The sequence below is a fragment of the Asparagus officinalis genome, chromosome 9, assembly GCF_001876935.1.
Source record: "Asparagus officinalis chromosome 9, Aspof.V1, whole genome shotgun sequence".
NCBI lineage: Eukaryota > Viridiplantae > Streptophyta > Magnoliopsida > Asparagales > Asparagaceae > Asparagus > Asparagus officinalis.
In genome coordinates, this window is record NC_033802.1 from 36280471 (window position 1) to 36304888 (window position 24418).

Consider the following 24418-nt stretch of genomic DNA (forward strand, 5'->3'; position numbering starts at 1 on the left):
GCAGCAAAAATATTGTCTCTCGGCGCATGATGGAGAAGTTAGAATTAAAGACAGAGAAGCATCCCTCCCCTTACAAGATTGGTTGGATTCGAATGGGTAGCGACGTACAAGTTGATGAAGTGTGCCGGGTATCCTTTTCCATTGGCCGAACTTATATCCATGAGGCGTTATGTGATGTAGGAGAGCTGGATTATTGGTTTTGAAGGCTGAAGTGATTGGGTTTGAGTACCTTAAGGAGCTGTATGCAGAGGATGAAGATTTTAAGAATATTTAGGATGACTGTCTTCAAAATAAATCAGTCAAAGACTTTCATATTCAGAATGATTATCTATTTCATGGCGATCAATTGTGCATACCCAGAGTTCACTAAGAGAGCAGATAATTCGAGACCTTCATGCTGGCGGACTAGGAGGACACTTGGGACGTGATAAAACAATTACAGCCATTGAAGAACGATATTACTGGCCTTAGTTGAAGAAGGGAGTAGAAAAATATGTGCGGCGTTATCCAGTTTGTCAAGTTACTAAGGGACAGTCTCAGAATACAGGATTGTATACACCTTTACCTGTTCCTGATGCACCATGGCATGATATCTCTATGGACTTTGTGTTGGGACTGCCTCGAACCCAACGAGACATGGATTCTGTTTTTGTTGTGGTTGATAGGTTTTCGAAGATGGCGCACTTTATTCCGTGTAAGAAAACTGCAAATGCGAGCAACATTGCCAATCTTTTCTTTCGGGAGATAGTTCGCCTTCATGGAGTGCCAAAGTCCATTACATCTGATCGGGATTCTAAGTTTTTATCTCACTTTTGGAGAACTTTGTGGTAGCGATTCAATACTTCTCTTAAGTTTAGTATTGCCTATCATCCTCAAACAGATGGCCAAACTAAAGTGGTCAATCGCACCCTCGACAATCTTCTTAGATCCATCTCTGGAGATCGACTGAAACAGTAGGATCTTGCTTTGGCACATGCTGAGTTTGCTTATAACTGTATGGAGAATCGAACTACAAGCAAGGCACCCTTTGTGATTGTGTGTGGAAGGCTTCTGAATCATTATCTCGACCTTGCTCCATTGCCTAAGCTTCCTGGACAGAGTGTTCCTGCAGATCATATGATTAAAAAGGTACGAGCTATCCAACAGGAAGTGAAGGAGAAGATAGAACAGTCTAATGCTAAATATAAGAATGATGTTGATCGACACAAGAGGAAGAATGTGTTTGAAGAGGGAGACATGGTGATGGTGTTTCTGCGAAAAGAACATTTTCCCATGGGCACCTACAACAAGCTGAAGAATAAGAAGTATGGTCCATGCAAAATACTGAAGAAGATTAGCGAAAGAATAAGAAGTATGGTCCATGCAAAATACTGAAGAAGATTAGCGACAATGCTTATGTGGTTGACCTTCCTACAGATTTGGGGAGATTAGCGACAATGCTTATGTGGTTGACCTTCCTACAGATTTGGGTATTTCTCCTAGTTTCAATGTTGTATATTTGTTTGAGTATTACCCACCATAAGAAACAACTATTCATGCAAGTGTAAGCTCGGGGTCGAGCTCTTTTCAAGCAGGGGGGCTGATGTAGAACACACAACAGTCACGTTTATGTCAAAGTGGGACAGTCGCAAGCCCAAATACGAGCCTGGTCGAAGAAAATAACTAGTTTCGAAGAAACGGCCGTAACTTTCAAACCGTACATCAGAATTGGACGAATTATATATGAAAATCGACTATCTCGACAAGACGAAGCCATCCAAACCTACCCTTTCGGGTTCAGTTTGTGTTCTCCGTTTCGTCAAATTTCTTACGGTTTGAGAGATATTTACATTTTTATCTGTTTTTTACTATTTTTAGTAATATTTTAGGAGTCTTTTTGTTTAGGAAACAAATCCGATTTGATCTCAGATTTTACTGGTGGACTTTCCTAGTAATAAGGAGTCTTTTTAGGAGTTTTAATATTTTAGGAATTCTTTTACTATTTTTGGTAGAGTTTGAGTTCTTGTAGGAGTCTTGTTTCTTTTTTCTATTTAAGAAGAGTCTTGTAAGCCCTAGAGGCATAACTTTTGATTAATAAAATTTTATTTTTTTTAATATTTACTTCGTGGATTCGAAAATTTTCGTGGATTCGAAGATTGTCCTTGGTGGATTCCGAGGCTATAACTTTCGCGCTGTGCCACTTACTGTTCGTAGTGTTGTTCGTAGTGTTCGCACAATCTTGAAAGATATCACAGTAGTTATAAATGTTTCTATCAAAAGAAAATTTGAAATCCCCACAACAATCTAAGCATATAGTTATGACTTGTCAACTTGGTTGTTAAGTCGATCAAATCTTTAGGAAAATGCATAGCTTATCACGAGATATAAAGAGTGATATATTTTTTAAAATATAAAAACTTGTAGACCACAGCTATATCCGAAGATTATTCCATTCTGTTTGTAGTGTTCTTCTGCCTTTTTATTTTTTTTATTTTCATTTTTATTATTTATTACTTATTACTTATTTATTTTTTGCGCACGCGCGAGAAACCTTGGCTTACTACTGGCTAAGTAACCTGTGGGATACCGGGCCTCCGTTCACAGTCCAAATCCAAGTAAATAGCACAAGTGTCGCGAATGGCTAATAAATAGAAATTGTGAATAGACATGTCAAATATATGGATCAATCCTTAACCTTTTGAGCTACCACCCCAAACCCCAACTACTATTGCAGGGGTTTTTTCCGTCATTGTTAATTCTCTTTGCAGGGTTTCTTCCATGATTGTTAATTCTCTTTCTTCTCACTGTTCTTGCCCGCCGAAAGCAATGTAAGTGTGAAAATAGTAGCAAGTGCGCATGATTGTCATGACCAAAGGAAATAAAGTATTTTAAGAGAATCAGATCATGAGAGCTAACATCAGATAAGAGAATTATATGATGAAACCTGATTAACTTTTACCAAATATATTCGTCAAAATTATTCTTTGCCTATCAAAACGACTACATATTTTGCTATGGAGGTTGTTTAATCATGCTTCCTCTCGATGAAAATATTACGAGGGTGGGCATTCTTGTTACTTTAGCTTCACTACCACATAATTGATCTATTGCAGAGGTTAAGTTGCAACGGTTTTAACTGTCGCGTTAGATATCTATGGTAACGGTTTGTAATGCCTAATACAACAATTTATAAAAAAAATTTTCCTGGGCTTCATAATTGTTCTTGGGCTTAATAATTGTTTTTAAAGCCCATGCCCCTGACCGTTTAAACGAAATCTCTCTCTCTCTCTCTCTCAAATCCTCACGGAAATCCCTAAGCCAAAAATTTTCGCTCCCTAAAATCGCCGTGGCGTCATCGATCTCATCACTGAACTCGTCGCCGTTTCATCTTGGATCTCATCTCCAATCTCCTCTCCGATATTATCTTCATCGTCGAGCTACTCTCGTTGCTTTTTCCACCGAGGGCGAGCACTGAATCACAATGGTAGGGAGCTTTCTAGGGTTTTCTCGACACATATTTTCTCACGATCTCTGATCAAATCAGGTGGTTAGATCTTTCCTAGTGAAGATCGAGAATAGAATTTGATTTCAGGTGGCCTTTTGTGTTTCTAATCTCTTCACTTTTTTGGCATTGAATTGTTCGATTCCGAGCTCAACTGTGCTCCTACTTAGCTTTTGAATGTTGATGCGGGGACTGGAAACCCTAGTAGTCGTTTTGTTTTTGAGCCCCAAATCTCCTACTTAGCGTAAATTTGATGTGGGTATATAAGAGTAGTGATACCCCCACCCCCACCCTCACCCCCATGTTTCTTTTCCCCCCGAAAATGGGTTCAATTTGATTTATGTTGTTCATCCACAGGTTTGAGGAAGTTGCCTTCAGCTTTAACGGGGGGGAGGATTCCACTGTAATAGTTTCTTCATGTTTGTTTGTTTATGTGAAGTTCAGATTGGCATTATTGAAATTTGTAAATTTGATTCTAATTAATTTAGATGCAATTGGTTCTGCAGGTCTTGCTGCATTTACTACGAGCTGGATATTATTTGCATAAAGAGAAAACGAAGCAATCCAATGGAAATCAGTTGGATTCTATTCCAGAGTGTAGAATAAGGACTATCTACTTTGAAACTCCCTGTGCATTTCCTAAAATCAATTCATTCACTTATGAAACAGCCTCTAAGTAAGAATGCTATATTAATTTTCTTAAATTTTGTGAAATGCGAGATTATTACTTTTAACAATGAACTGCTGATACTTTTGGCAGTTATGACTTGCAATTGGAAATTATTAGCCTTGATTTCAAGTCTGGGTTAGAGACTCTAATGAAGGAAAAACCTATCAAAGCTATTTTTCTTGGTACACTAATTGGCGACCCTAATGCGGTATATAATTTGTTGAATTATTTCCTTTGTTAGAAAGATTGTGCTTAGTACTTTGAATATAAGGTTGTTGAGTATTAAACATATTACATTGATCTTGTAGGTTGGCCAAGAGCAGTTCTCTCCTAGCTCACCAGGATGGGCCCCTTTCATGAGGGTGAATCCTATCTTGGATTGGTCATACAGGTTTTATTTGGTTATACTTGTATATTTATCAGTTGTTAACTCTTATTCTTGTATGTCCTCTTTCTGAGAAACACTGGTCATGTTATTGTATTTGTAGGCATCGAAAATTACCTATAGGTCTCCACGAACAGCTCAGTGTTAAGAAATGACGATGAACGTCACCATCTGGTTCACAGAAGCTTGATTGATGTCGGTGAACGCTTGAAGTAAACCGACGAACTACGTGAAGCAACGGAGTTTCAGAATAACGAGACACGAACTGATTGGGAACCTCGTATCGTTCACACGACAAAATACCCTTTGTGTCTCATTTATTCCATGGATGATTTAATCATTGGAGCTTATAGAACTCCTCGTCGGCTTTCCAATGTACTTTGAATCACTCAAATCCGAGTTCGGACGAAGAATTTATGACGGAAACGATCAAACAGGCATCGAAAATGTCTCAGGCTAAATTGAGACACCTAAGGTGTCTCGGACAAAGCCGAGACACCCTTGGGTGTCTCGGCCAAGGTCGAGACACTCTAGGGTGTCTCGGCCCAGGTTTAGACACCCTGGGGTGTCTCCAACGCAGAAATGGTCAGTTAGGTGGTTTTAACCACCCGAAACCCCCTAGAGCCTATAAATACAGCCCCGGGTCCTCATTTTTTTAGATCTGGAGTTTTAGAGAATTGGCGAAGCCCTGCCGAACTGAAGAGTGATCGAGTTCTTCAACACAAGAGATCGAGAGTCGTCAGATTTGCATCACCCGCATCCGATCCTTAGTATTATCCCGTTGTGGTAATTCTAAGAAGAGCAATTATCTCGCTGTTGTCGAGATAAGCGCTTCTGCTTCTAGATTCCTTCGCGGATCGACGAAGTTCTGGACTTGATCTGATTGCCAGGTAGTCCACGGATATCAATGTCCCCGTCACCGGCTAAAGACCCACGCAAGTAAGAAACGACGAACGGATCTTGCGTTATTTTCGAAAAGTTGTAATCTTTCATTTTCTTATTCTTTTTATTGAATATCTTGAATTCTTTGTAAGCGATCCAGATTATAATGAATTTGACAATGAAGGCAACTTTCTCCGAAAATAAACTGGCGACCATAGTGAGAGCCAACAGCCTTGCTGCCGAGGCTGTCGTGACGCAACCGGCATTCAAGATCCGGGTGAATGAAGAGATCGAATATGAATTCGATCAACAAAAGTTTGAAGAGTACCTCTCTTCCTCCTCCTCCAGATCCGCCTCTCCAAACAGGCGCAGGAAGACCTCCTCTTCCAGGAACACTCGCAGGACCTCAGGGTTGAAGATCCAAGATCCCCTCGCCGCTGCTGCACTCGTGCCCCGTGACGTCCCTGCAGCATCCAAAGAGGTCAAAGCTGCAGATCCGGACCTCCCCTCCGCTGTGAAGGTAGCTGCTGAAGGTGCTCCAGCTTTGTCGAAGAGGGCGCGCCAAAGACGTGTTAGACCCTAGAGAGGGGTGATTAGGGTCTTATGCTAATCTAATCCGATTAAATGCCAATTAAAAACTAATTAACAAGTTATCCTAGAAAGTATAAAAAACAACAATGTATATGAGCTAGGATAAGCAATATGAACAACAAGATATATCCTAACAAAGAGATATATGCAATGTATATGCAAGGATATATAATCTCAAGAGTAAACAATCTAAACTAGATAGTGGACAATATAATCAACAAGCAATATACAAAGACGATATAAGATATGAACATAAAAGTAAGTGCGCCAATGCAATCACAAACAAACAATATGATTACGGAGTTCGGTCCTCACGACCTACGTCTCCGCTCCTCACCTCGAGGAGATCTCCACTATCACAACCGGGTTTTCTACGTTCACCCGAACAACGTTTACACCTCACAATACAATCACTATGCAATCACACCTCACACACTAAGTGTTGGTCCTAGCCCGTGTCCTCCTCCTCAAGTGCTCGGTTACAACCTCTCCCTAGGCACGTCAACCGACGCCACTCCTCTTGGATTCGACCCCGTCTCTCACCACACACTTCTCTCGGTGTACAAGTGTATTACAAGTGAATCCTCACAATTAGGCTCAATACAAAGTATTTGTTCTCTACCACAAACCAAACTCTTAAACACACTTAGAAAACCTTAAACAAACTTGTAAAAACTCTTTAAAACTTTTTCTCTTGGTTAGTTGAAAGATGACAACAATGAGGTATTTATACCCTCTCAAAACTCAGCCAAAACTCCCAAAACAAAAGACCAAAAACACCCCAGCAACGGTAACAAAAATAGCCGTTGGAAGCAGTCAGAACGAGCGGCGGTCGACTGAAGAAATTCGCGGTCGACCGACAGAAACGATCGGTCGACCGACGGAAATTTCGGTCGACCACTATCCAGGTCAAACACGAGAAAAACACCAGCTGACTTATCCGGTCGACCGGTGCGGTCGACCGAAGGAAGCTCTCGGTCGACCGCGGCGGTCGACCGCAAACTCTCTGCTGCCCACTGACCAAAGAACACATGAACGGTCGACCGGTACGGTCGACTGAAATCTGATACTAGAAAACTGACACAGCAGAAAATGTTTTTCTGATTTTAAAACACTGTTTAAAAATATTAAATAAATTCCAAAAATATAAAACTTTGAGGAATGGTTGTAGACATGATAATAAACATGCTACAGTGACTGGTTATCAGAAAGGACCTCCCAAATGAAAAATATCATCATTTTACAAAATAGTCCAAAACTTGAAAATATGAGATACTTGAATTTTGATGTTTTGACATAAACCAACTTTTAAAACTTTGTAAAATGTTTTTATAGACTTAGTAAAACATGTATAAATTGTTATTGAAGTCTACAAACTAATAAGACAATATTTTCACAAAATTTCATATTCTATGCAATAAGTACTAAAACACAATAGAGTATGTAATATCATAAAAACCAAAACACATGTATGTATATATATATATATATATATATATATATATAAAAACTTATGTATATATATATATATATATATATATATATATTATATATATATATTACTATAATAATATATATATAATATATATATATATATGTATATATATATATATATATATTAATATGTATTAATATATAATATATATGTATATATTATATATATATATATATAACTGTATATATATGCATAGAAACCAAAATATAATATATATATATATATATTATATATATATATATAAATATATATAGATATATATATATATATATATATATATATATATATATATATATATATATATATATATATATAGATATATATAATATATATATATATATTATATAACATATATATATGCATAGAAACGCAACAACTTATATATATATATATATTATATATATATATATATATATATATATATATATATACAAAGAAACCAATAAATGTGTGTGTGTAGATAATTGAGCTTAGAGTACTTAACACACATAATATAAATTTATACTAAATATATCCAAGCTTGATGAAGGTCTTTAATGAGCATGACTTGGTAAACTTTGCGGATGAAGCTTGAACTTGATCTTTAACTTGAATTGTATGTTTCTTCACTCCACAATTCCGCCAACCTTCATTTGATATGATCGTTGAAGCTCTATTCCGTCCATCCTCCAGCAACGTTGTTTGTCTACAATACATAGGAAAACACAAATACTAGACAAACAACATTAGTGGTAAATTGTTTGTTAAACATCATCAAAACAAGAAGGCCAACAAGACGGCGTCAACGCCTTGCGCAACAATTGGCCAAGCCCGCAGAGTCGATGGACGGGATCCGCTACACAGAGGATCTATAATCAAGGCAGCGCCAAGAACAGCAACGGCGAACCGCCAACCTCTCCTCTAAGGCAGAGACGAACGAATGGGTCCGCGTCAAGAAGACTCGCTCCACTCTCGAAGAGCGAATCAAGAAACGCCGCGCATTGCTCGCGCATGCCCGAGTCCTTCTGCAGAAAGCGGAAGAGATGAAGAAAGAAGAGACGGTCAAGAAGCCGCCTAGACATAAACAGGTTTGGGTGCCAAAGACAAGACCAGCACCTAAGACAAAAGTAGACGAAGTTACCGTCCAACCTACTTCAAATTCAGATCCCGTTTCCCCTGTCCCCGCACCTCCGACGGAGCCAGGTAAGAACGTAGGTCCTGCAAGATCCAAAGTTCCTTTGAAAGGTCGCCTCGGTCCTTTACCGGAAGATCGAGGTAAAACACCTGTCAAGGAGCGATTGGGACCGTTGAAAGGTCCCCAAGCAACAAACCAGACTGGGGGTCGTACCAATCCCCCTAAGAAAGATAACAAAGGAAAAGCCCCTATTACCGACCGCATTGGATTGCGGGGTGAAGTTCAAGAGCCCGTTAAGTTTTCACGCTCGCAAAAGCGTAAACTTGAACGAGCGACTTTTGAAGACGCTAATAAAGCGTCGTATCCCCAGAGGGAAACATATTCGTCTGATGACGATGATGTTTATACCTGGGAGGTCGTGCCAACACTCTATGGGTTGCTCCAGTTATCAAACTGACGAGTTGTACTATAGGGCCGGGGGTATGGATAAGTCTCGAAAGAGAAACGTTCGAGACACAGATTCTCGTTGTCCATGTGCCAACATAATCAAGGCGGTATTATTAGAATGCTGCTGTTCTAAAACCCCAAGGAGAGTTTCGGTGTTCGAAAGAATTTCTACCAAAATGCCCGAGACCAGACCAAGACACTTCCGTAGAAGGAAACCTACTCTTCAGGAAGATGAATTTCCAGAAGTGTCCGTCAATATGATCGGAAGAGGAAAGTCAACACGACACTTTAGTCCGGATCAGTTCACTGAGGTATCCCAACATATGACTCGATTGCGATCGGGGACCAGTAGGCGAAAGAACTACCAAAGAATACAGAAGGGACTTCCTTCAGAAGAAGAAACTTCGGAAGTTTGCTCGGATGCCGGTTCGGATGCTTGCTCAGCAATGGCTTCTGATGACACCGCTTCAAGTACAGGACAACCCTATGAGTAACTTATGATTAGCACCGAACAGGTGGCTAAGTTGCTCAAGGACGCTTTGACAAAGCAGAAGGAAAATTTCAAGTTTAAAATGGAAATGGCCATGCAACATATGAGAGAAATGCATGACCAGCAAATCGCGGCACTAACAACTCACCAAGGGGAGTCTAGTCGTCACAATAATCTGAATCAAGATGATAACGAGCGGGAAGAGGATAATGCCAACATGAACACCCCTCCCGTCAACAACAATAATGAGGGTGGCCCTTCGGATGATAACAACACAAAGGAGGATCACGTTACTTCTCACTGAAATCACTTGAAAATAGATACGAGTGAGGATAAGAAAATGAGGGACTTGGAGAGCAAGATTAACGCATTGATAAGTGCTCAAGAAGTGAAAAGGTCTGGGATACCAGGTCCATATCCAAGGGAGTGGGAATCAATTCCATACCCGGCGAAATTCAACTTGATCAATTTTACGCCGTTGAATCAATTCCATACCCGGCGAAATTCAACTTGATCAATTTTACGCCGTTTGATGGGAAGGGTTCCCCAACCCAACACTTGATATATTTTAAGTCCCATTTAGGAATAATCTCCGGGAATGAACCCTTAATGGTGCGGTCATTCGTTGGCACTCTTCGCGGAGCAGCCTTTGATTGGTATCGTCGCCTCAAACCAGGGAGTATCAGCAGTTGGGATGACATGGAGGACATGTTTCTGACAAACTTCTTCGACGACGACACCGAGATTTCAATCGGCACACTATTTGACGAGAAACAGAAAAATGGTGAGACGGTCGAAAACTTCGTGAAGAGATTCCGAAACAAAGCAATGAACTGCAAGGATCCGGTCAGTGAAGACTTTATCCTCGAGACTTGTCACAATAATCTTTTATTGGACATACTCGAAGCTATGGGAATGGCACCACCAAAGACCTGGAAGGACTTGAAAGTGCGAGGGGAATGAGCCGAACAATTCCTTAAAAGGAAGAAGGCAGAAAGAGGTCAAACGGTAAATAATGCCCCACAACAGAACTTTGTCCCTAAGGGTAAAGGAAAAGCACAAGCGAATGCAGTGGACGCGAACCAAACATTCGAAGTGCAAGCGCAACAGCAACAGCAATAGCAGAAAGCGCCTCAACAATCAAGGTGGCCACAACAGCCTCAGAAACAGAAGGCTTTGGAGCCTAAATTCCCGAAGGTCTACTCGTTCAAAGAGGATGAAGTCCCCGGTATCTTCAAATACCTCATAGAGAACAACAAAATGAAATTGCCTCCGGTTCAGGATCAGAAAGATGCTAAAAGAATTAATGATCCAAAATACTGCGTATTTCACAGAGCGGTGCACCATCCTACCAAGGCATGCTACGCCCTCAAAGACAAGATCCAGGCTTTAATAGATGTTGGGGTCATCACTATGAAGCAACCCAAGGAGAAGAAAGTGGGTGCGAACACAGTATCGATTAGCTTCGGTTCTGTTCCCTTGAATTGGTTCCAGCATGAGCTGGTAATAAATGCAGTAGTGAAGACCGTGAACGATGATCCTCACAAACAGCGCCAGAAAGGACTTGTGTCACACACAGCCACGAATGGTGAGATTCTTTGGGTTCATCCCGATTTGATTGGAGATGAACAGTGGACTGGATCCTCTTCCAAGAAAAGGTCAAAAGGAAAAGGTAAGTCTTGTTATGGAGCCGCAGCCATTCCAGATCAATCATCCGATTGGGAGAGACAAACCGGGAAATGCAAGCTCTTCCCCCCCATTTTGACATCATGGCGCAGTTAGCTAATATACCGGCTAGGATAACCCTATACGAATTATTGCGTCTTTCAAAGGACACAAGGAAAACATTGCAGGAAGCCTTGAGCGATTCTGAAGCTTTCTTGACTCGAATCAAGCCGTCTTCTGAAGAACCGGAGCCGTCAGTTCAACACTGTAATCTCGCGGTGCACCATTTCCCCTGCATTTCCTTCACCAAAGAAGACATGTAGACAAAGACACCGGACACATTGGCTCCAGCGTTATCAACCGGATCCAAGTCGATCCGGGTTCCGCTGTCAGTATCATGCCATTCCGATTGATGCATAATCTCGGAATACCGGCAAGTAAGCTAGCATCCATGGGCACTACGATCTACGGATTCAACACCAGTGGGTCCAGACCCTTGGGAAAGATCTGAATAAAATGTCAGATCGGGGACTTAAAGTCAGAAGTTACATGCTATGTGATTGATGCGGAAACATCCTATAACTTACTGTTGGGTCGACCCTGGATCCACGGTAATCTTATAGTCCCGTCAACTCTTCACCAATGCCTCAAATATGTGGACACAAATAATGAAGTCAAGACAGTGGTCGCGGATAAGCAACCGTTTAAGGGATTGGAGAACTATTTCACCGATTCTCTTTTATACGGTGCCGAATCCGATACTGAACCATCGACCCAAGGAACGGACAGCGGAGATGAAGCTGATACCGAAGCTGGGTTTGACTATGATGGCGGTTTTGTATTGAATGACATTGTACCCATTGTAATCAATCTTGACGATGAAGAATCATCGGAAAGTATTTGTAACTGGCAACTTGCCAAAGAACTATCAATAAACGATGATTTAGAGTACTCGATGTGTCTTGATAATATCACTAAAGAATTATATGACAACCCTGACTTGTATATGCCACTTCAATCATTTTGTATGACGAAAAAGCAGGTACAAGACCCATGCGGAACGACACTTGTCATCCCCGCAGGGACAGGGGGTGGAAAGGAAGTCGTATACGGTAAAGGAAGAGAATCTCTGATACCCGACCACTTCTTGGAAGAGGAAGACGATGATGATAAACCTGCTCCTCACCTATTTAGGTATATCACAAAAGCACGCGATCTAATAGAGAAGTATGTATATGACTTCACACTCGGAGAAGGTCTTTGCTTTGGTCGAGGTCCTCGAGTTCCGCCTTGAATAGCCTATGTACCAAAAGGAAAACCCGATGATTATTATCGCCATAAAAGATGTTTAGGTTATGTCTCCTCATCTGATGATGAGTGTTGCTGGCAAGTCATTGATCAAATTGCTAACAAAGCTAGAAACGGGTACTCTTCTGATTCTTCAGCTTGGGATTCCGACACTAGTATTGGTGAAATATTTAAAAAGTTGATGTCGAACATGGTTACGGTCGATCCTGCCACAATAGAGGAAGACGATCAGATGCCGGCTTGGGAAGATCATTGGGTTCATCACCTAAACATGCAGTACGGCGATAGGTTTGAGCAGAGAGAACCTCCTATCGAGGATCAAGTTGTCCAAGTGAATATGGGAAGCGAGAAAAATCCGAAGCCGATATTCATTTGCGACAGCCTCCCGCCTAATGAGAAAGAGGAGTTAATCTCTCTTATTAGGGAGTACATCGATGTGTTCACCTGGAATTATGAAGATATGCCAGGACTCGACCCAAATGTAGCAGTGCATCGTCTTAATATTAAGCCGGATGTCAAACCTATCAAACAACAACAACGACGGTTTCGTCCGCAGATGATGGAGGAAATTAAGGCCGAAGTGAAAAAGCTTATCGACTCGGGCTTTGTTAGGGAAGAACAACATCCCGAGTTGCTTGCCAATATTGTCCCAGTCCTTAAGAAAAATAGGAAAATCAGGGTTTGTATCGACTTTAGAGACCTCAACGTTGCCCTCTCAAAAGATGATTTTCCCTTCCCATCACAGATGTCATCATCGACAATACGTGCGGGTTCAAGAGGATGTCTTTCATGGATGGTTTCTCTGGTTATAATCAAATAAAGATGCATCCAGATGATGAAAAGCATACCGTGTTTAGAACACCCCTCGGCGTTTTCTGCTACACGGTCATGCTCTTCGGCTTAAAAAATGCAGGTGCCACATATCAGAGAGCCATGTCGAAGATTTTTCAGGAGCATCTCCGAAAGACTATCGAATGCTACGTGGATGATTTGGTCGTGAAAAGTCGTGATAAGAAAGATCACATTAAAGACTTGAAGACCATGTTCGACTTTATGTGAACCCATCAATTGAAAATGAATCCTACCAAGTCTTTCCTCGGAATGTCCGGTGGTACATTCTTGGGATTCGTCGTCACCACCAAAGGTGTTCACATCGACCCTGATAAAGTAAAGACAATTAACGAATTACAACCTCCGAGAAACCTCAAGGAGCTCAGAGGATTGCAAGGATGGTTAGCTTATATCCGTCGGTTTATCTCGAACCTATTAGAAAAAATGCCAACCATTCTCCAAGCTCACAAAGAAGGGCGTGTCATTCGTATGGAACGACGCTTGTCAAAAGGCATTCGAGAGTATTAAAGAATATCTCTCAAAACCTCCCGTACTCATCGCACCGAAATCGGGCAAACCGTTCTTGATTTATGTCAAGGCGACGAGCCACTCATTAAGTACGTTACTTACACAAGATGACGATAACGGTCATGAGCAGGCGGTATATTATTTAAGCCGAACCATGATAGGCACTGAATCTCGATATCCTATGATTGAGAGAGAATGCCTCGCCTTGGTGTTCGCTATTCAGAAGATGCGGCATTACCTGGTTGGACAGACCATTTATGTTATCTCTAAAGTTAACCCAGTCCGAGTGTTCATGACTCAACCAGCTTTCATGAATTGACGATTAGCTAAATGGGCCTTACTCTTGTCCCAATACGACTTACATTTTAAACAACAGAAGTCAGTAAAAGGACAGGCCATCTGTGACCTCCTGGCAGCTAATCCAACTACGGATACCTCCGAGATATATGACGATCTACCCGATGAAACCCACGAAGTCAACGCGACTTCGCACCAGCAAGTATGGCGTTTGTACTTCGACGGCGCTTCACGAGCAGCTAATGTAGCGAGTGCTCCTGGAGGTTCTAAGATTTCTTCCGGAGTTGGAGTTGTCTTAGTTTCCCCAGGAAAACACGTGATGCCTCGAGCTTACTCGTTGACCGAACCGTGCTCAAATAACGTAGCCGAATATAATGCATTACTCATAGGACATAGTTTCGCCAAAGAACTGGGGGTTGAGTATCTCGAAGCCTTCGGTGATTCTCAACTAATAGTTAAACAAGTTCAGGGAGAGTACGAGGTCCTAAGTCAGGATTTAATACCATACCATAAGATGGCGGTGGAGATGGCAGAATCATTCGAAGGATTCTTTATCGAACATATTCCACGGTTGCAGAATACCTACACAGACGCGTTAGCAGCATTAGCCGTATCCCTGGCGCAGCCTCCTGAAACAGAACAGTTTGTTACAGTAAGGACTCACCAACTCCTAGTGCCGATCTATGATGAAGATGGCGAAGAAAAAGATATTAAGGAAACACACTCAACTCAAGTTGAGTTTGAACCCCGAGATTGGCGTTTCCCCATCATCGATTACGTCTTACATGGAATCTTACCAGAAGACGTGAAGGAAAGAGATTCAATCCGATGAAGAGCACCGAGATTCTACTATAATACGGAGAATCGAACGCTATATCGCAGGGGGTACGATAGATTGCTAGCACGTTGCTTATCGACTAAAAAAGCCAAAGAAGTCGTTAAAGAGGCACACGAAGGAGAGTGTGGCGTGCACCAACCCGGCCCTAAACTTTATGACCGCATCAGAAGAATAGGATATTTTTGGCCTTTTATGATGAGTGATGCAGTCGCGTATGCCCGAAAGTGTCATGCATGTCAAATACATGCGAATTATATGCACCAACCTCCGGAGCATCTGCATCCTTCGGTTACATCATGGCCGTTTGAGACCGGGGGAATGGATATTGTTGGTCCTATAAATCCCCTGTCAGTCAAAGGTGACCGGTTCATCCTAGCAATCACCGACTACTTCTCCAAATGGGCTGAAGCGGTTCCGCTCAGAGAAGTTAAAACGAGCAACGTCATTGCATTCATCAAGCACCATATCATCTACCAGCATGGTGTCCCAAGACGAATCATACATGACAACGGTCCTCAATTCGTCAGCAATGCATTCATCAGGTTTTGTGAAAAATTCAAAATTCAGGACATCTCGTGGACAGCTTATAATCCCACAGCGAATGGATTGGCCGAAGCCTTCAATAAGACTATCATAAAGCTTTTGTCAAAACTCGTGAAAACTAATAAACGAGACTGGGATGACAAGCTTGGCGCGGCTCTATGGGCCTATCGTACCACGGTGCGCACACCGACGGGAGCGACCCCATATTCACTGGTATACGGATGTGAAGCCGTTCTTCCATTGGAGATTCAAATCCCGTCACTTCGAATCGCCCTCGCGACTCAAATGACGACCGAAGAGCAACATCAGAAGCGCCTTGAAGAACTTGAAAGGCTAGATGAGAAGCGTTTAGAAGCTCAACAACATATCGAATTCTACCAAGCCAGAATCTCTTGAGCTTTCGACAAAAAGGTTCGACAACGGAGTTTCAAGGAAGGGGATTTGGTTTTAGCTGAGAGGCGGCCTATGATCCTTAACTCCAAGAAGAAAGGCAAATTTGAACCCAAATGGGAGGGACCATTCGTAGTAGAGACAGTCTACTCGAGTGGCGCATATCGCCTAGTCACCAAGAACGGCGACCGGCTTATGATGCCGATAAACGGCAAGTTCCTAAAAAAATACCATCCTTGTATCTTCAGGATAACTAATGTATCGGGAAGTTCCCGGAAGAATACCACATGTAGTATTCTTAGGGATAACCCAGTCACTGTAGAAGTGATGAATAAGAAATCCACGTTCGAACTCTGAATGTCGGAATGTTTCTTCTTATTATTGTCAAATTCTCTAACTCTCATGAGTTATTTTTGTGAGACGAGATCCAATCCTTTGACAGGCTAATCTTTCCTCGCCAAACCATCCGCTGATCAAATTAATCCACAGTGGATTCACCAAAATTTCTATCTGCCGGTCATTGGCAATTCTCAGACTCAACATGTTAGGTTATAATCACTTAGCATTAAAGTCCTCCTTTGAGTGATAGTACGAGTTGGCATTTTCATTACTACCTGTATTAAGTCCTCCTTTGAGTGATAGTACGAGTTGGCATTTTCATTACTACCTGTATTCCACTCTCTTTGCTTTCAGGTCAAACCTATAAAAGTTAGGGTCAAAGCCAAATTCCTCTCTCGATTCCTGCCATGAACGAGAGGTCCACTTTCAATTCGAACAATCAAACCTATAAAAGTTAGGATTGTTCCCAATCTCATTTAGTCAAGCCTACAAATAGTTAGGACTAAGACCGAGTCATTCCTTTTTCGATAAACGAAAGTCTGCCTTTGTTCCTTTTTCCACCAAACCTATAAAAGTTAAGGTCGAAATTGGGCTTTCTCCTCAATAAATGAGGGATTCTTTTTGGATCAAATGGCCAATCCTATAAAAGTTAGGGTCGTTTGAATCTTTCCGATTCTCGGAGTGGAGATCCCACTCTTAGTTTCATTTCTTCGGATTCTGGGGGTGGAGATCCCACCTTGAGTTTCCTTTCCAAACTGTAGATAGAATATAAAATTTTTCCTCTTTAGTACTGGGAGATAGAATATAAAATTCTTCCTCTTCTATTTTCCAGTTCGTCTTTACCCTGAGAAAAGACACAACTCCCAACTTCCAATCCGTGCACTTTGTGCACGGGGAATTTTATCTCAACTCCTAAATAGAGATAAGCCTACGCCTAACACGCGTTGCCGGTTTAGTCTTTCACCGATTGAAAAAGATACCAGAGTTTAATTCTGGGGAAGTTTATCCCGAATCCTAAGAAGGGATAAGTCATCGCCTAACACGCGTTGCTGGGTACCTTTTCCCATAAGAAATGGTGAAGTCTATGTATTCAAAATCATAGCACAAAGTCTAAGTGAATTAATACTCTTAGCACAACGTTACATGTGAAACGGGCTTTAATAATTCACATGCTAGCCCGATTCAAACGGTAATCGGTAAAGGCACATCAAACCCGTTGAAGGCTGGGGTTTGCCAAAAATCCTAAATTCTATATCTAACACGCATCGTCGGTTTAGTCTTTCGCCGATTGAAAAAGACACCAGAGTCTAAGTCTGGGGAATTTTATCCCGAATCCTAAGAAGGGATAAGTCATCGCCTAACACGCGTTGCTGGGTACCTTTTCCCATAGGAAATGGTGAAGTCTATGTATTCAAACTCATAGCATCAAGTCTAAGTGAATTAATTCTCTTAGCACAACGTTACGTGTGAGACGGGTTTTAATAATTCACATGCTAGCCCGATTCAAACGGTAATCGGTAAAGGCATATCAAACCCATTGATGGCTGGGGGTTTGCCAAAAATCCTGTAAGTTTTATGACCGCTGGGTTCATAATCAACAAAGAAATATCATAATGGAGTCAAATACTGAGTCTCTACTAATAGATCAAGTCAAAGCATACAATAAAAAGCTCATTAGCCCGAAGGCAGTTGGCGGTTAAGAACATGAGATTCTAAATTAGAAAGCCTATCTGCATAACTTTGCTCAAGTTCTGCCTGCAGATCAGCTCGGACAGATTCTTCAGAACTGCTCAAGATCTTCACGGCTTCATCAATCTCTCATGTGTAGATCCTAGCCTCTCGAATGCCTGTCCACGAGAACTCTCTAATCCAGCCAATTCTTCTGCAATGATAGCACCGGACTCCTCGGCGTGGTTCAAGGCCTTCTTCAACCTATCCACTTCCTCGCAGTTGGAATCCAAAGAGCTGAGTAACTCGGCTCTATCCATATCCTTCCTCGCCACAGTAGCCATCAGCTGCGCAACAGAATTCTCATGTGACTGAAGCTCGCTGCCGATGGAAGATCTCATGCAATGCCAGCCCCAACTCTCCACCGCTAATCAGAAATGTGTTACTATCGGGGATATATGCCTCTAACAATACCAAGAAGTGGCGACAGCTAACCGGGAATCCATACATAGTGGCTCGTATATGTGCGTACAACCCACTGCTCTTCAGGTCATTCTCCCAACGTCCCAAGACGTAACTGGTCATACGTGTCCACCATCCCTTGGGTTGTGAGAAAGCCCAACCATAACATCTGAAATCTGGTGGAGGTAACCTCCTCCCAAGCTGAGCCAGACGATTCTTCACAGTAGGAGCTGCTGCTGATACCTCGCCTGGGGGTGCGATATTAAGACCCATAATCCCTGGTCGAAGACCGCGAATATAATGATACCCATTAGAACCGGGAGTCTTATGGTGGTAGGTATATCCACAATGAACTCGATCAGCATCATCGGTAAGATGCCAGGACATCTGTCGCTCTCCGGCCTGTCCCTTTAAATGAGTGAAAGAATGCTGACGAGGAATGGAAGGAATATACAGGAGAGCTCCTTCATCATTATTCAGCCAATGCTCATCAGTAAGAATCAAACTAGTCGGATCCTCAATGTGATCTCAGAACAGAAAACTGGGCTTCTTTAAAGCCTGAGTAGAAATAGAATCCGCAGTAAAAGGAGCATCCGTGATCAGCTGGCGTAAGCAATGACGTCCCCCATCTTGTATCAAACGACATGATTCATCGGAATGATCTCTATCAAACTGAGGAAGCGGGCCAATAGCCTGCCTGATGGAAACCGAAGAGAAAACCTCCCCACTACAACCGGTAGTAGCATGAGGAGAGAGACTGCCCGTAGGGAACTCGACTTGCAACAAAACAAGGATAGAGTCAGAAAATTATCCATAAATTAAATCCATCTCATAAAAAAAGCGAGACAAGATCATCCACGGGGTAATTGGAGAGACGATTTTGAGTGTCTTATACTGGAGGAACGGTATGCATCATCACGTAAATAACGTGGTAACATACACTAACCTACAAGGTATAAGATGACACAAAATCGCCCCAATATACCGGAAGACTTGAATTGGCCAAGCAAAACAAGTCCGAAACCTCGACCCCCGCGAAGGAGGGTGTCGGCCCTTCCCGAATGACCCGCGAAGGGGCCAAACGAGGGTGTGACAGAACCGTGAATTTCCCGAAACCTCGACCCCCGCAAAGGAGGGTGTCGGTCCTTCCCGAATGACCCGCAAAGGGGCCAAACGAGAGTGTACTGGAACTACGAATATCCTGAAACCTCGATCCCTGTGAAGGAGGATGTCGGTTCTTCCTGAATGACCTGCGAATGGATCAATCAGGGATATAGAAAGTATAAATGCTCACCCCCGAAAAATGATGCCGCTGGAGAGGATGCCGTGGGAACCTCTCCCTCACTATGCTGGGAAAGGGAGCGACTCCTATGAAGTCGATGTCGACGTGGAGACATCGAGAATCTGCAATGAAAATCAACAGGTCAGGTACAATCTAAAATATGAATACACGAAATTTAAAAGGAAAATTAAGAACTTGAACTAAAGTCCTATAAATAAGTAGGATTTTACAGTTGAGGTCTAATTAAACCTACAAATTTTATGCGTACAAAACGATGAGCTCATATTGCAGTGTAAACTCTCATGATAATTCTTGGGTGAAATACCCAAAATACCCCTCGTATTCAAGGCTAAATTCTAGTCAAGGATACACTCATATCGGGTCATGATCATCATATTTGTCCATATAAAACCCCCAATATCCCACAATGTTGGTTAATTTTACAAATAAACCCTTTTGTAAAATTTAACCAATTTTGCAAATAAACCCCTCCACAAATTTCGGTTTAGTTTTCGCATACCTTTCTCAAAACCTTAGTCATGGGTTTGCGGTATAAACTTTTGGAATTTCAGCCCTAAAATTTCAGCCCTTTTGCAAATAAACCCTCCTACTTTTTTGGGTTGATTTTTGCAAATAAACCCCTCAAACAATATTGATTCTTTCGCATGAAAACACTCCTCAAAGTTCGGCCAAATGGGGATAAAATTTCAGTCCTAAATGTCAGCCCACTTTGCATAAAAACCCTCAAATTTCAGTCCACTTTTTCACAAAAAGCCCCTCAAATTCGGTCATAGTGTTGATTTTACATAAAACCCCCAAATCTTTGTGCATACACAACTCATCATCAAAGATCCTATTTTCTAATTCATGAGGGCAAAAAGCCACATTCTTTGCATACAAATTTATGAATTCTTGAATACATACCCCACACTACAAGAATAAAGTTTCAATCTTTCTTTTCTTTTTTAAAAAAAGGGGGAGAGTTTTAAGAGGAAACTTACCCAAATCAAGAGGTGTCCCTTGAGCTTGAGGATGAAGAAGGAACCCTAGTTTGAGAGGAGAGGAATTTCGGCCAAAAAAAGGAGCACCAAAAATCCGAAATTGATCTTGGGTTGAGGGGTTTTAAAGAAGAGAGGTTAATGGGTTTTGGAGTTCTTAAAGAAAGAAAATAATGGTGGATGGATAAGAGGTAGAAGAAGAGAGAGTTTGGGAGGGAATAGAATCCTTTGGAAATTTTGGAAAGAGGGGGAAAACAAAAGAGGAAACAAAACCAAAACAAGAAAGGAAACAAACAAAAAAAGGAGAAAAGAAGAAAGAGACAAATGAGAGGGGGGTCTCGGTTTTTGAACCGAGACACCCTAGGATGTCTCGGTCTTGGCCGAGACACCCTAAGGTGTCTCGGCCAAGGTTGAGACACCCACGGGTGTCTCGGCCCAGTTTGAGCCCCCGATTGTCCTTTTCAAGCCCGAATTCGCCCATTTTCGCCGGTGGTTGGATGTTTCGACAAAATCAATACCAATCAACACCAAATGATTCAAAACCCTAGGGGCAACGCCGATCAACACGTAACCCTAGGTCAACGCCAGTCAACGCGTTGCGATCAAAAAGTCAACGTACGACATTCGAAACCCTAGGGTCAACGCCGGTCGACGCGTAACCCTAGGTCAACGTCATTCAATGCGTTGCGATCAAATGTCAACGTATGACGGTTCAAAACCCTAAGGTCAACGCTGGTCAACGCGTAACCCTAGGTCAACGCCAGTCAACGCGTTGTGATCAAAAAGTCAACGTACGACATTCGAAACACTAGGGTCAATGCCGGTCGACGCATAACCCTAGGTCAATGCCAGTCAATGCATTGCGATTAAAAGTCAACATACGATGGTTCAAAACCCTAAGGTCAACGCTGGTCAACGCGTAACCCTAGGTCAACGCGTAACCCTAGGTCAACACCAGTCAACGTGTTGCGATCAAAAAGTCAACGTACGACATTCAAAACCCTAGGGTCAATGCCACGCGTAACCCTAGGTCAACGCCAATCAATGTGTTGCGATCAAAAGTCAACGCATGATGGTTCAAAACCCTAAGGTCAACGCTGGTCAACGCGTAACCCTAGGTCAACGCCAGTCAACGCGTTGCAATCAAAAAGTCAACGTACGACATTCGAAACCCTAGGGTCAACGCCGGTCGACGCGTAACCCTAGGTCAATGCCAGTCAATGCGTTACGATCAAAAGTCAACGTACGACGGTTCAAAACCCTAAGGTCAATGCGTAACCCAAGGTCAATGCCAGTCAACGCGTTATGATCAAAAAGTCAACGTACGACATTTGAAACCCTAGGGTCAACGCCGGTCAACGCGTAACCCTAGGTCAACGCCAGTCAATGCGTTGCGATCAAAAGTCAACGTATAACGGTTCAAAACCCTAAGGTCAATGCTGGTCAACGCGCAACCCTAGGTCAACGCCAGTCAATGCGTTGCGATCAAAAGTCAACATTCGACGTTCGAAACCCTAGGACCAACGCCGGTCAATGCATAACCCTAGGTCAACGCCAGTCAACACATTGTGATCAAAAAGTCAATTCAATGACATGAGCCAAACTCAACTCATCAGTTGTAGATTTGAGACTTCGGCGATGGCCAGACGATAAACGCAGCGCCGGAAGGATTTTAGCTGTTCATCAAAGCATCGAGTAGACCGAAAATCGAAGGAGTCAAAAATCAAAGCTAACTACAGGTCCTTTTGCCGACTGAAGGTTGGACCAATCACATCCAAAGTATTACAGCCTCTTCTACAAAAGAAACGAGTCTGGAACGCTTTGGAGGGGGTATCTGTAGGCATCGAAAATTACCTATAGGTCCCCACGAATAGCTCAGTATTAAGAAATAACGATGAACGTCACCATCTGGTTCACAGAAGCTTGATTGATGTCGGTGAATGCTTGAAGTAAACCGACGAACTACGTGAAGCAACGGAGTTTCAGAATAACGAGACACGAACTGATTGGGAACCTCGTATCGTTCACAAACGACAAAATACCCTTTGTGTCTCATTTATTCCATGGATGATTTAATCATTGGAGCTTATAGAACTCCTCGTCGGCTTTCCAACGCACTTTGAATCACTCAAATCCGAGTTCGGACGAAGAATTTACGGCGGAAACAATCAAACAGGCATCGAAAATGTCTCAGGCTAAACTGAGACACCTAAGGTGTCTCGGCCAAGGCCAAGACACCCTAGGGTGTCTCTGCCATGACCGAGACACCCTTGGGTGTCTCAGCCCAAGCCGAGACACCCAAGGGTGTCTTGGCGCAGGTTTAGACACCCTGGGGTGTCTCCAACGCAGAAATGGTCAGTTAGGTGGTTTTAACCACCCGAAACCCCCTGGAGCCTATAAATACAGCCCCGGGTCCTCATTTTTTCAGATCTGGAGTTTTAGATAATTGGCGAAGCCCTGTCGGACTGAAGAGTGATCGAGTTCTTCAACGCAAGAGATCAAGAGTCGTCAGATCTGCATCACCCGCATCCGATCCTTAGTATTATCCCGTTGTGGTAATTCTAAGAAGAACAATTATCTCGTTTTTGTCGAGATAAGCACTTCTGCTTCTAGATTCCTTCGCGGATCGACGAAGTTCTAGACCTGATCTGATTGCCAGGTAGTCCACGGATATCAACGTCCCCGTCACCGGCTAAAGACTCACGCAAGCAAGAAACGACGAACGGATTTTGCGTTATTTTCGAAAAGTTGTAATCTTTCATTTTCTTATTCTTTTTATTGAATATCTTGAATTATTTGTAAGCGATCCAGATTATAATGAATTCGACAATGAAGGCAACTTTCTCCGAAAACAGTATTTAATTGCAGGGATGTGTGGGCTTTCTTATTGACCTGCAAGGTTCAGTACTGCAGCTTATATGACAAGGGGTAATACGTTGAAATACTATTGCTTCTTAGATTCCATTTTTGACTTTATCTATCTGCTCTATATCACCCCTCATGTACTTTTCTCATTTATAGCAAAAGAAAAGATGATATCATTTTATAATTGTTATGATCTGTGAAGCACTAATATGGATAATAGAACAAAATTTGTCACCACAAAGTTACACAAATATGAAAGATATCAAAGCTTTCTAATTTAGAACACAAATAATTAAATAAAGTATGGACACCCAAAAAGCACAGTCTTTATGGTAAATCCTAAACAAGGCATACTCTTTGTAATTCTAAGATTTGAAAAATACATATCGTATCTCATGCGGTCAAAACTAAACTTTTGTTGTTAAACCTTAATTCTTAGTTTGATTAACTTGATTCTTTGATTCTTAATTGTTGTAGATAGTAAAAGAAGCATACAAATGTTTGGGGTATTTTAATTCAATATGTGCCTATTATATATATACATATACAAATGTGTGTATATCCGTGTCCCTGTATCTTGCTTTTTACAAATTTATTGTGTCCCATGTCCGTATCCGTGTCCGCACCCGCACCCCTATCCGTGCAGCCTAGGATTCCCTCCTTTATTAGGCAGTTTTTCTATATGAATGATAAGCTATGTCTTGCTACCTACTAATAGCTTTGGAGGTGGTGTTGTAGTCAGACTTCTATCATTCAAAATAAATATTGCTTTTGCAAGCAATTTGAAGGGTGCGGTTCCTCTTAACCAGCCTTCCTGAAGTAGAATTGTATTATTAGGCAACCCACTTT

At 42.0% G+C, this 24418-nt stretch overlaps 1 protein-coding gene across 2 annotated transcripts; it reads left to right on the top strand.

The window, feature by feature from the left end:
• Positions 3322-23889, top strand: LOC109824380 (FAD synthase-like). 2 transcript variants are annotated; one of them, XM_020390968.1, is made up of 5 exons: positions 3322-3463; positions 3988-4157; positions 4242-4359; positions 4460-4542; positions 23573-23889. In XM_020390968.1, exons 1-5 carry the CDS (start codon positions 3461-3463, stop codon positions 23634-23636), a joined length of 438 nt encoding a protein of 145 aa, XP_020246557.1. In that variant the 5' UTR covers positions 3322-3460; the 3' UTR covers positions 23637-23889. The 2 variants fall into 2 exon arrangements, with proteins under 2 accessions (XP_020246557.1, XP_020246556.1); XM_020390967.1 differs by lacking the exon at positions 3322-3463 and adding an exon at positions 3808-3884.